We start from the raw sequence: 12,336 nt of genomic DNA on the forward strand, positions 1-12,336 counted from the left end.
AGTCAGCTTAAGAGAGAGAAAATTATTGAAGGCGCTTTTCAACGAAAATGATTTTTTTCTTTTCCAAAGTTGTTATCTGATTGTTGTCTGTTCTGCATTTTATTTACTTGTATTTTATAATACTGTTTTATGCAAGAGAGCAAAGTGTAGATTAAATATGTGTGGAGACCGATAACCCCATGAAATTAAAAAAAAATGTATCTACATATACAAAAAACATTTATAGTATATAAAACAGATAATAAATCACAAAATAAAAATAAAAAGTTAAATGCAGTTTAGTTTGGTTGATAATGCCTAGTAAAGTGCATGTTTTTGTATACTAATATATAATATAGTACTTCATGTATAAATTGGGTTCTATGGGAATGTTTGCAAATGCGAAAAACTAGTTAAACTGCAGCGGCGCTCGTGTTAAGTTCAAAAAATTCTAATTCCAAAATGTTTCACGCAAAAATAAATTGTGTTGCGCTCAGCGAATGCGCTGGCCTCACAAAGCGCTTTACGGCGATCAACAAGCGTTTGCTGGCAACAAAACAGGTGGATACAATTAAAAGAAGTATTACTATTGTTTACATTCGATTGAACTTTATGAGTATATATGGACTCGCGTTTATCAAAACCAATAAAAAAGAGTTAAATTGTGCTTCCTGTTTGTTAGAAAAGTGGCATTTTATAGTTCAACGTTCAAGAAATACGTGTATAAATCTCGCCACAATCAGGCAATTACTTTGTAAGATTTAGCGTTTTGAATGCTAAAACTGTGTTCTTGTTAATGAAATATTGATGAAGAATTTATTACCAATTCGAAATATTAACTTGATAAGTATTATCAGCGGTCTGTGCCACAAGGCAACCATTCGAGAACACAATTATCGCAGAGAGAGTCAAAACTAACACCTGCTAGCAAAGAAAAGCTGAATCTTCCAATTAAATTCCAATATTGTCTTTAAGGGGTCAGGAGGGTAATCTTTTTTCAATTTTTTTTTTTTGCATTTTCTGTTCCCTTATACTATTCCCTTTAGAATTAATGTAGAAACCCACTTTACAATTGGAATGTTTCGAAAAAGGCCCACAAATAATACCGCTCGACGTTCGGAGTGCACAACTCAAACTTTAAAAGTGTTTTCAACTCAAAACGTCGAACATGATTCCGGTCGAACTACTCAACCGATTTGCTTAATTTTCTTTTTTAATGTTGACAAAACGCCAGGCTATTGTCCATATTAGAATAATAATTTTTTATAATTTATTGACAATGTTATGACAAAATTTATGTAAAAAAAATTGAGAAACATTAAAAAGAAAACTTTTTTATTCATCAACATTTTTTCATGATTCTAATAGGACGATAACCATTCACGTACTTTTTAAGAATAAATTGGGTTTTTGAGTTTCAGATGATCCAAACATGAGAAATCGTGATCGGCAGTGAAAAAACACATCTCATTCACCCAAGCATTTCTCCGACAGATATCATCAAAAAATTCCGAAAAAATTTGTTTATACACTCCACGATATACCTCATGATATGTGAAAAAAGTTCTATTGTAGAATAAAAATTTCTATGAAAAAAAAATGTCAAAAAACAGGCCAGATTACCCTACTGACCCCTTAACTTAATATTCAGTTGAGACTTTTGCTTATCAGTAGCGATTTTTACAATGGATAAAAAATCGAACAAAGAATTTGTCCAATTTTTTTTTTTATTTCTAAACAAATTTCGTATGCGGAATCGTTGCAAATGTTAGAAAAAGCTTACGGTGATTCAATTTTAACAAAAACACAAGTTCTGGGCGACCTTCGACCTCTTCAACTGATGAAAATATTAAAAAGTGAAGTATATGGCGCTTGAAAATCATTAGGCAAGTGTGGGAGAGTTGGAAAAACAGCTCGACATTTCAGTCCATTTTAATTGATTTTGATGGATATTTTGGGTATGAAACGCCGTCTTGCTGCAAGCGTCTCGATAAAACTTAATTTTTTTTAAAAAGAGGACGATTGGGACCGAATTCAAAGCCAAAAATGCAATGAATACCGTCGACCATATTCACCAGATTTGGCTCCGTGTGTTGTTCACCAAACTGGAAATGCCGCTCCGTGGAATCCATTTTCTTAATATGCAAATGGGTATAAGTGTATTACATCTGGTGGGGATTACTTTGAAGGCGGCAAAATAAATATTTATGAATAATTAAATAGTTTGCGTTTTATTTAGAATTTCCGGATGCTTTTTTGTCACAATGTATGTATATATGGTAGAAAACTTTCTACATGTTTGACGTCAATAAGAAATGTATACCTAAACCAAAAAATGTAAGCAAACCAATAATTTAGACCATATGTATCAACAGCTAGAGAACCGTGTTTGTCCGGAACAAACAACTATTAGCTTGGAACAGCCTACAGATGCAACCCTGGAGTGGCAACGAGCACGTCCATACAGCGAATTACCACAAGATAGCGTTTTCAGACTGTTAACTAAGTTTTTACCCGGTGGCCGTTACAAGAATTTAGAGTCCAATGCCTTAGAAATGGCAATGAAAGAGGATCACGGTGATATTTTTGTAGTGCCCGCGTTTATGGGTCGACCCAGCACCGTGGTGATACACAATCCAGAAGATTTCGCACGCGTGTTTCGAAATGAGGGCGTGTCGCCGATAAGACCGTTTGCGACATTACGTTATTATCGAAGTAAATTGCAGGCAGATTTCTTTAAACAGGTCGAAGGGGCGCTAACAACGTGAGTTCGTACATCATTTACTTGAAATACTAATTGTTTGGTGATATTTTCACAGCCAAGGTGAGCGATGGAGCACTTTTCGCTCGGCCGTCAATCCATTACTAATGCAACCCAAGAATGTGCAAATGTACCTCGGCAAAATGGCGCAAGTGAACCAGGAATTTGTCGAAAGGTAGGCAAGTATTCATTATACTTCGTAGATCTTATTTTCTAAAATTCGCTTTCTACAGAATCCGTGCTATACGCGATCCCGACACTCAAGAGATGCCCAACAACTTTGAAGATTATCTACAGTGTTGGCTGCTGGAGTCTCTTTCCATTGTCACACTGGGGAAACAGCTCGGTTTGCTGCGTGATAACAGTGAAAATTACGAGGACGCGCTGAAATTATTGGCCGCCTTGAATACCATATTTACAGTCGGCTTTGACTTGGAGTGGAAACCCTCAGTGTGGCGTCGTGTGCGCACACCGAAGTTCAGACGTTTTTTACAGGCGGCAGACGACATGCAAACGGTCACATTGAAATTTGTAGACGAAGCAATCGCCAACCTGGAGGCCGAAAAGAAACTGGGTATCGTGAGGCCGGAGAATGAAATGAGCGCATTTGAGAGACTACTGAAGGTCGACAAGAAAATAGCGACAGTGATGTGCTTAGATCTATTCCTAGCAGGCATTAATACGGTAAAAATGTAAATAAATTTTCTACAAATATTATAAGGTTTTTATTAAATTATATCGCAGACCACCTCATTCGCGACAGCGGTTTTACTTTGTCTGGCGAAAAATCCCGAAAAGCAACAAATTGTACGGAAGGAAGTGATGCGTGTGTTGCCACAGAAAGATGGAGATTTCACAGCCGATGCTTTGAACAATATACCCTATCTGCGCGCCTGCATCAAAGAAGCCATACGTATTTATACTCTGACTGTGAGCATCGTACGCGTGACACAAAGAGATCTGGTACTCAGTGGTTATAAAGTACCTAAGGGCAGTATGGTGAATATGGTACTCACATCGTTATTCACGAATGAAAACTACTTTGCACGCCCAAAAGAATATTTACCCGAACGTTGGTTACGCTCGGGTGCAATGGAAGAAGGCGGAGAGCAGCAGTCTGACGTAGCGTGCACGCAAGCGTTGCGTCCGAGTAATCCTTTTGTATATTTACCTTTCGGTTTTGGTCCGAGGGTTTGTTTAGGCCGCAGAGTAAGTGAGTTGGAAATAGAATTGGGTATTGCCAGATTGGTGAGAAATTTCCAAATTGAGTTTAATCATCCAATCGATAAACCATTCAAAAGTTTGTTTGTTCACATGCCAAATATACCGTTAAAATTTAAATTTACGGATATTGAATAGACTCTGTAAGCAATATTTTGTTATTTTATATCAAAAAAGTGGTTTAATGGAGAAAATTGTACAAAATGGTGGCTTTAAGAGATTTATATTAGAGACTAAAGTTGATTATTTTTAACTTAACCGCAAATGTTTAGGAAATTTGAAAATACTGTTATTTGTTTTTACTTTATCCAAGATCTATTTTCATAAACAGAAATGTTTCATTGATGAAATAAATATGGAAAAAATCGAAAAAAACGTTGAGTTTTTAAAGGCTCTGACTTTTAAAAAAAAAATACTCTAAGACACTTGAGGTCACTAGCTTATCTAAAATACCAGTAAGATGCCAATAATATCATTAAAAATATTATTCAAATAGTCTTGAAAATTCACAGAATATTAGCAGATGACTTAGGATCTAAGATGAGATTTTAAGGGGTAGAAACTGTAAAACTGAAAAACCTCAAGGTTTCACCCTCTTATATCAGGGTACAAAAATTAAGCGCATTTTCTTCAGCAATCTCAATTCTCAATTCTTTGATTAACTTCAAATTTTGACAGTATTTTTCAAACAAGATTAACGAGAGAAAAAATTATTTTTATTTTTTATAAACTTTTCAGAAGTGAAATGTAAATTTTACAAAGAAAAGGACTTTTTTGGGAAGCCGCCATTTTTTAAAGCTCGTTAAATAAATTTTTGTTGCTGTTGTAACGGTTATCTAGTCACCGTTAGGGTGGTAACGTTCAGATAAGTTGTCATCGAGATCATCGAACGGTAGGTCCAAGAAACGTGCTGTTTCGACGGAGTCGGACCATATGGAGAGCGGTGTCACGTGTGTAGGTTTAGCTGGGCATGCAAAATGGTGGTTAGAGTCATGCGGTGACTCGTTGCATACTGGACAAAACGAAGTTGCGCAAGGGTCACTCTCGAGCCTTGGCAATTCGAGCTTGTCGTCTGCAATGGCTGTTGGTTTGACTCCAAGTACGGCATTCATTTAGAGGGAGTCGATGAAGGTGTTTATGGCTCCGCTGTGAATGGTGGTCAGTGCATGTCTGAAGCTGGTTGCGTTCGAAATCTGGTCGGAGCATCGTCTTATGTCGTCGACGTAGTTGAGGAAGGATCTCTTGATCCTCCTAGGAGCTTCCGCTTCAAGCAGGTGGCTGCTGGGATAATTCTATTAAACCAACACAGCAGAAACTACTTGGAAATAAGTTCACTATGCTTCTTAAATGGAAGCATACAGGCCTCACTGTGCAGGTACTCACTAGGAGGCATCCCATTATAGTACGGAGTGCAGTATTTTGACATGTCTGAAACTTCCTTGTCTGTGCTTTTGTGTATCCGAGCGACCATATTGGTGCGGCGTAGTTAAGGGCCGGCCCGTCCGATTGCTTTGTATGTTGGCAACAACGTTGCTTTGCCTCTTCATCATGTTCTGGCGGCTAGCGACTTGATAGTTTTGTTTCAGGTCTATACTTTGGCAATGTCGGGGTCGTGTGAGGAGTGAAGAGTTTAGTCACACCTATAATCTTAGGGTTATTGACAGTCGGAATTCTCTAAAATTCACTGTCAATATTAACGGTAAAAATCATCAGAAGTCGTTTATGTTTTTAAACATTTACTTGGTTTGGTTTCGGACGAATATAGAGCATGCCTCCTATTTTTATATTTATTTACAAATGAAGAAACGCATATAGTACATATAAGAGTAATGTTGTCTTGTAAACAGTATGGTTGCACAGTGGGTTAAGTTTTTTTTTTTTTTTTAACAAAAAATATTTAAGAGGATTTGAGTTTTTTATAGATATCAACACGATGAAGCGAAATATAACTTTAGTCTGTCAGGAACAGTGATATTGTGTAGCTCGTATGAGAAGGTAAACGCAAAATGTGTGCTTATAATCCCATTCGTGGATCGCTCTGCAATCGCGTCATTGGCGTCACCGCTAACTCTTGGTTGAATATAAGAAATGTGAGTATCAAGCACGACGCATAAAAGAAGAAAAAATAAACTGATACAATATTATATACTTATAAAAAAATATTTGCGTGGTTGAATAAACCCTGCGCTCCGAATAAATGCATATGCATTGCAAAATGTTTAACACGTGCCGTCTCATTATCACCACAGCACGCGCACAAATGCACTGCCGCCGACGCAATCACACACACGCCCTCAGACAAATCAGCTGATATTGCTACGGAGTGGCAGCAAGCACGTCCCTTCAATGAGTTGCCGAGAGCAGGCGTTTTTAAATTTCTACGGCAATTGTTACCCGGTGGCCGATATTACAAATTAGACTCGGCGCAATTGTTGAAGGCAATGCAAGAGGATTATGGCGATATTTATATAATGCCTGGCATGTTCGGCCGACCTGACGCCTTATATACACACAATCCAGCTGACTTCGAACGTGTCTTTCGCAATGAGGGCGCCTGGCCGATAAGACCCAATTCGGTAACATTGCGTTATCATCGCAACAAATTGCGCGCCGATTTCTATGGGGACGTCGAGGGAATACTTGCAACGTAATTATTGAAAATTTAGATGGTAAAAAAGTTTGCAGTTTGAGGTGAAAACGGTGTGGTATTGAATTTGATAAACGTGTATAAAAAAGTAACAAAGTTAGTATGCCAATATAGTCAAGAAGGAGAGTATAAAGTAGAAAAACTCTACCATATTTCCTTCCAATCGTTTTTGATATTTTGGAAATATGTGATCTTTATAGTTATGTGAGAACTTTTATAGCGCTTTTAAGCCCTTCTCCACATATTTGAATATTTTTATAGCCTGAATAGGATATATTAAATTTCCCACGTAGTTTGTAATACCCAGAAATAAACGTTGGATACCATGCTGAAAGATATAACGGGGTTTTCAATAAGAGCGTTACAAAAATTAAAAAATGTTTGGGATATCAATGAAATTCTTTATTCCTGTGAAAGTACATTCCATACCATTATGTATGGAACTCGATTTCTTTTGCATGGTCACCACGGGCACGCTGCTATTTCACGTTCGATATTCGTTCACAGTTCATCAATCGTCACTGGCTTGTTGGCATAGACCATAGACTTGATGTAGTCCTACAGAAAATAGTCTAAAGGAGTCAAATCGCACGACCGAGGCGGACAATTGACTTGGTTTTCAATAAATCGATTGTGACATTCGCTGTGTGACTTATAGCGCCTGATCATTACGGGAGAAGTACGGCCCAATGACGCTGCCGGCCCATAACCTGCACCAAAACGTAATTTTTTTGGGAAGCAATGATAATTCACGGAGTACGTGTGAATTACTGCCTGACCAATAACGCATATTTTGCTTATTGACGTAGCCATTCACCCAGAAATGAGCCTCATCGCTGAATATGATTTTTCGATAAAAAAAATCGGATCATTTTTAAGTTGTTACTTAGCTCAATTTACGAACAAACGATGATTCTGGTGGTCAAGCGGGTTTAGATCTTTTCGCAAAATTCGCCACAAAGACGTCACAGATGTGTCCAACGCTTGAGAATGACGTGTGAGAGACTGATTTTGGGTCTTCCTCAATTGATGCGCCAACGGCAGAGGTATTATCGACACGGGCATTTCTTTGTCTCTATGGCACGAGAAAACGGTGTCTGTGGATTCAAATTTTTCCATTAGACGCTCAATTATTAATCTGACCGGACAATTGTGACGACCAAAAATTTAGCCGAAGCGCTCTTCAAGTTGAGGCCACTGACTCCGAATTTCGGTAGTAAATTTTAATAATTTTGACTCGTTGTTGGATTGTACATATATCTATCCATGATAAAATGGCAAATTTTATTGAAGAGAAATGTCAAAACAACGGGGAAAAATATGACGTCGTTTGCTGTCCCTATCTGTCTAATTTTGTAGCGTTTCTATTGAAAAATCCGTTACGAGTATATGTATATATAAATGATCAGCGTGATGAATTGAATCGTTCTACTAATGGTCTTTATATCGAACTACTTCCTTAGCTTTTTACAAATGTGAGCGAAAACTTCTTTAAAACTGAGTAAATAAAGCTCAGCAACGAAATGCTCCCTGTAAGTATTTCGCTAAAGATGATGCCTTGAAAAATATATGAAATTCAGAAGGCGCTAAAAGTAGCAAATACTACCCTTCACAAACCCAGAAAAGTGAAATTTTCATACAAAAATCTTGTTTTCTTCTATGTATTATGCAGCCATGGTGAACAATGGAGCTCATTTCGAACGGTCGTTAATCCATTGCTAATGCAGCCGAAAAATATTAAAATATATCTCAACAAAATGGCGCAGGTGAACCAAGAATTCGTAGAGAGGTAAGTATTTTAAGAAGTACTTTCGAGTGGCATTTTATATACCTACTATTTTGCTTACCGCAGAATCCGCTTGATACGCGATACTAAAACTCTGGAAATGCCCGACGACTTTAAAGAGAACATACAGCATTGGACACTCGAATCGGTGGCTCTGGTGGCACTGGACAAGCAGCTCGGGTTGCTGCGTGAAAATAGCAAAAATTTGGATGATGCTTCAAAACTTTTTGCAGCCTTAACGGATTGGATGTATCTTACACTAGATTTAGAATACACACCATCGCTTTGGCGTATTGTGGCAACGCCGAAGTTTAAACGCTTGATGCGAGCTTTAGATGACATACAAGAAGTAACATCGAAATATACCATGGAGGCAATTGCTAAACTAGAAGAGGAGCAGCAACGCGGTATCGAGCGTGAAGAGAATGAAAAGAGCATTTTGGAGAAATTGCTGAAAATCGATAGGAAAATCGCCACAGTAATGGCAATGGATCTATTGCTAGGCGGTGTCGACACAGTAAGTTTTAAAATTTTAAAATACTCGAAGATAATATCTTTATTTCCATATTATAGACTACTTCACTCACTGTTGGTATCCTACTCTGTTTGGCCAAGAACCCTGACAAACAGGAAAAACTACGCGAGGAAGTAAAGCGCATACTACCACAAAAGAATGGAGTTTTCGCTGCTAATACACTCAACAAAATACCATATCTACGCGCCTGCTTGAAGGAAGCACTACGCATGTACCCAGTGACTATTGGAAATTGCCGAGTGCCACAGAAAGACGTTGTTTTGAGCGGTTATAGGGTACCTAAGGGCACCGTGATTAGCATGATTCACTCAACGCTACTAAAAAGTGAAGAACATTACGCGCGTCCATTGGAATACTTACCCGAACGTTGGCTGCGACCAAGTAGCGAAACTGTTGAGGAACCAGGGTGCGGAGCTATTAAAGACACTAAACAATGGAGAGCCAGCAGCCCATTTGCGTTTCTGCCCTTTGGTGTCGGTCCGAGAGCTTGTTTGGGTCGTAGAATTAGCGACTTAGAAATAGAATTGGGTGTTGCCAGATTGGTGCGAAACTTTCAAATTGAATTTCATTATCCGACAGATAATGTCTTCAAGAATATGTTGATTAATATGCCAAATGCGCCATTAAAATTTAAGTTTATTGATATTGAGTAATTGTGAGGTGATTAAAGTGAGAGCAATATACTTAAAATTTTTTATGAAATAAGTTATTGATCATTTATGGCTTCACTTTGTGTTTATTGTTTAAGATGGCATTTAACCAAGGACTTACATGAATGCTAATTGCAACATTACGAGAAATAAAATGTTGGAGTATATTATTGAGGTACTCACAACCCGTCATAAAGCATCGTAAAATCGTAAAAATATAAATTTTTACACTGGTTTAAGAAAATGTTGTTGGAGTACGTACACAAATGAGTTTACACAATTAATTCTCAATGCTATATTTTCGAATCATTATAGCTTATAACTTTATGAGACTATGTTCAGTATAACCTAAAATGTTGGTCACTTTTAGCCCGCCAAAAGATCTGATCAAAAAAACGGGTAGATCATTGTATGGCGAACTACACAAAACAAAACAACATTGATTTTTGACCTGCTTTGAGGTGGTTTTTCGGCTTTGGCTCATCTTTTCCACGATCTTCGACCGATTGATCGTGTGTTTCTAGGTCGTAAGCATAAATAGAAGACCAATCGCCGGTAATAATACGTTTCATGACATCCTGGTAGTCTTATAGCATTGTTTCACAGACGTCGATGCGACGCTGATTTACGAACAAATTTAGTGATTTGGAACCAATCGTGCTTTCAGTTTTCTTAGACACAAATTATATTTCAAAATAAATCTTTTCAGTGAACCTTCCGATATTCCAACGATGCCAGTAAAGCTGAAAGTTAATCGGTGATTCTCAAGCACCAAATCCTATATTTTATTGACAGTTGATGTTGATGGCCGTCCTGAACGTGGTTCGTCGTCAACGCTTTCTGGAGCCTTTTTGAATAATTTGTAGCAATCAAAAACAATTGTTCGCGACAAAAAATCACCGGATATAAAGAAAGTAGCATACCTTCTCTAACATTAGCCATTTGTAAAGTATCAAAATTTTGGCGTTCTCCCTTTGTCGCCTAGCAATAAGTTGCAATATAATATATAGAAAAGTTATTGGGCAGAACGAAATACCAAAATGCCGACCGTCATTAGATCTGCCTGTGTACCAAACGCCTTTCGATGCATATCTTTTTCCTTTTGCGTTTCGAGGCGTTTCTGACCTTTTTCTGCTGATTGTATACCCGCAATTGTAAAATTTAATTTTCCTCTCCCCAAAGTTTAATATTACATTTTAGGTATCCTGGTTATTCCAGAACTTCCTCCCCTGGTGTTCTGAAAAAAAATCAAAAGAAATTCTTAATCAGTAAGGATCGTGTTATAGTCCCTACCTCAGGGAACACGAAAAAAAAAATTTTGAAAAATGGCGACTGCTTGAAAATAAAAATCATGTTTTACGCTTTTTTTTGAAATTCCTGAATTTTTAAAGGAAGATAAAGGATTATATAAAGAAGGTTCGCACAAAATTTCAAGTAAATCGGTTGTATAGAACTTGAGATAATGCCGGTACCGTGTGGAAAAAAGTAGTTTCGAGAAAAACGCGTTTAAAAAAGTGAGTCTACCTACCTACCGGGCTAGGTACTGCGTCACTAAAGTAACTGTAGCTCTTAAAATAATTTTAATTTTTAAAAATCCTTTGGAGGATATGTTCTTAAGGGTCTAAACTTTAAATATATGAAAAAAAATCGAATTTTTCAAAATTCTAGAGTAGAATACCCCCTTAAGCATCATTCTATCACTCCATGGGATTATATTTCCATATTTAAAAAATATTTTTATTTTTAATGCTTAAAACCATTGATAATATTTTATGTAAAATGTTAGTAATTCACCACTTAAGTTTTAGGACCTGGAAAATTAAACAACATTTTTGTCATAAAATTTCTGAATTTAAGTTTCGAGGAAGATCGATAAAAATATATAAATTCTTCGCATAAATGATCAATTTACCACAAAATCCGTAACGACTTTTCATTTCACACTGTATTGAAATATATATTTTTACATTTATTTAAAGCTCATTTAAATCTTTATTTATTTCATATATTATTTGTCATTTTACATGCTACACTTTACAACAAAGTTACTTTTACGCATCTAATTACATTTGTTAATATTCATTTTACAAGTTTTTCCCCCCACTTACATACAGTTACACACATAGTTCTACACACATACAACGTTTTGTGTACATTTTAGCAAACAATGCCGTTATTACAATTTAATTACATTTTTTGTTGGTGTATTTTTTGTATAATTCAAATTTTTTCTTACAATGATTATGTGTACATACATATTATACATATGTACATAAGTACATATATAGTAAGTCAATTTTTACAGTAAAGCTAAAGTTTTAATTCCTTTTAATTACGATTTTCCATAATTTTAGAGCAATTCCAAGTGTTACTCTTTAAAGAGCTTTGATATTACTTGCATTTATAGTGGTTACTTTCAATAAGAAACGTAGTATAAATTATGATAAACGATAGTGCTTTCGAAGCCAGAATGCAGCAACAAATATTTTTTTATTTTAATTTCTTGAAATTTGCTTTGCAATTTTGATATGAAATACTCGTATAAATACAGTTATAGATGTGTTAGTATAAAAGCAGCGAGGAATTTTTCATAGCACGAAGGATTTTAACGGCAGTAAAGAATTAAGCAAAATTAATAACTGCTAAATATGAATAGATAAATGCCTTTGCATAAATACAGTTCAAATGACTTTCGACTTTGCTCATAATTACAGTTCTTGTAATACAAAAAATAAAATTTATCTAACATTATAGCTG

General features: G+C 36.4%; 2 protein-coding genes across 2 annotated transcripts; both read left to right on the plus strand.

Moving 5' to 3' along the window:
* The first annotated feature begins 359 nt into the window (after nt 1-359).
* LOC105227637 (probable cytochrome P450 12a5, mitochondrial) lies at nt 360-4,327 on the plus strand. Its single transcript, XM_049448728.1, has 5 exons — nt 360-540; nt 2,355-2,743; nt 2,799-2,915; nt 2,974-3,424; nt 3,485-4,327. Exons 1-5 carry the CDS (start codon nt 442-444, stop codon nt 4,097-4,099), a joined length of 1,671 nt encoding a protein of 556 aa, XP_049304685.1. The 5' UTR covers nt 360-441; the 3' UTR covers nt 4,100-4,327.
* Nucleotides 4,328-5,368: 1,041 nt separating this feature from the next.
* On the plus strand, nt 5,369-10,278 carry LOC105227636 (cytochrome P450 CYP12A2). Its single transcript, XM_011207086.4, has 5 exons — nt 5,369-6,051; nt 6,211-6,608; nt 8,281-8,397; nt 8,461-8,911; nt 8,968-10,278. The coding sequence occupies exons 1-5, from the start codon at nt 5,968-5,970 to the stop codon at nt 9,580-9,582; spliced, it is 1,665 nt and encodes a 554-aa protein (XP_011205388.2). The 5' UTR covers nt 5,369-5,967; the 3' UTR covers nt 9,583-10,278.
* The last annotated feature ends 2,058 nt before the right edge of the window (nt 10,279-12,336 follow it).

The sequence above is a fragment of the Bactrocera dorsalis genome, chromosome 2, assembly GCF_023373825.1.
Source record: "Bactrocera dorsalis isolate Fly_Bdor chromosome 2, ASM2337382v1, whole genome shotgun sequence".
Classification (NCBI taxonomy): domain Eukaryota; kingdom Metazoa; phylum Arthropoda; class Insecta; order Diptera; family Tephritidae; genus Bactrocera; species Bactrocera dorsalis.

Excerpts from the sequence above, each read along its gene's own strand:
- LOC105227636 (XM_011207086.4), top strand. The coding sequence starts at position 5,968 with ATGTGTGCTTATAATCCCATTCGTGGATCGCTCTGCAATCGCGTCATT. Across the intron at positions 6,052-6,210 it reads CTTGGTTGAATATAAGAAAT|CACGCGCACAAATGCACTGC; the intron begins GTGAGTATCAAG and ends TTATCACCACAG. Across the intron at positions 8,398-8,460 it reads AACCAAGAATTCGTAGAGAG|AATCCGCTTGATACGCGATA; the intron begins GTAAGTATTTTA and ends TGCTTACCGCAG.
- LOC105227637 (XM_049448728.1), top strand. The coding sequence starts at position 442 with ATGTTTCACGCAAAAATAAATTGTGTTGCGCTCAGCGAATGCGCTGGC. Across the intron at positions 541-2,354 it reads GTTTGCTGGCAACAAAACAG|CTAGAGAACCGTGTTTGTCC; the intron begins GTGGATACAATT and ends ATGTATCAACAG. Across the intron at positions 2,744-2,798 it reads GTCGAAGGGGCGCTAACAAC|CCAAGGTGAGCGATGGAGCA; the intron begins GTGAGTTCGTAC and ends ATATTTTCACAG.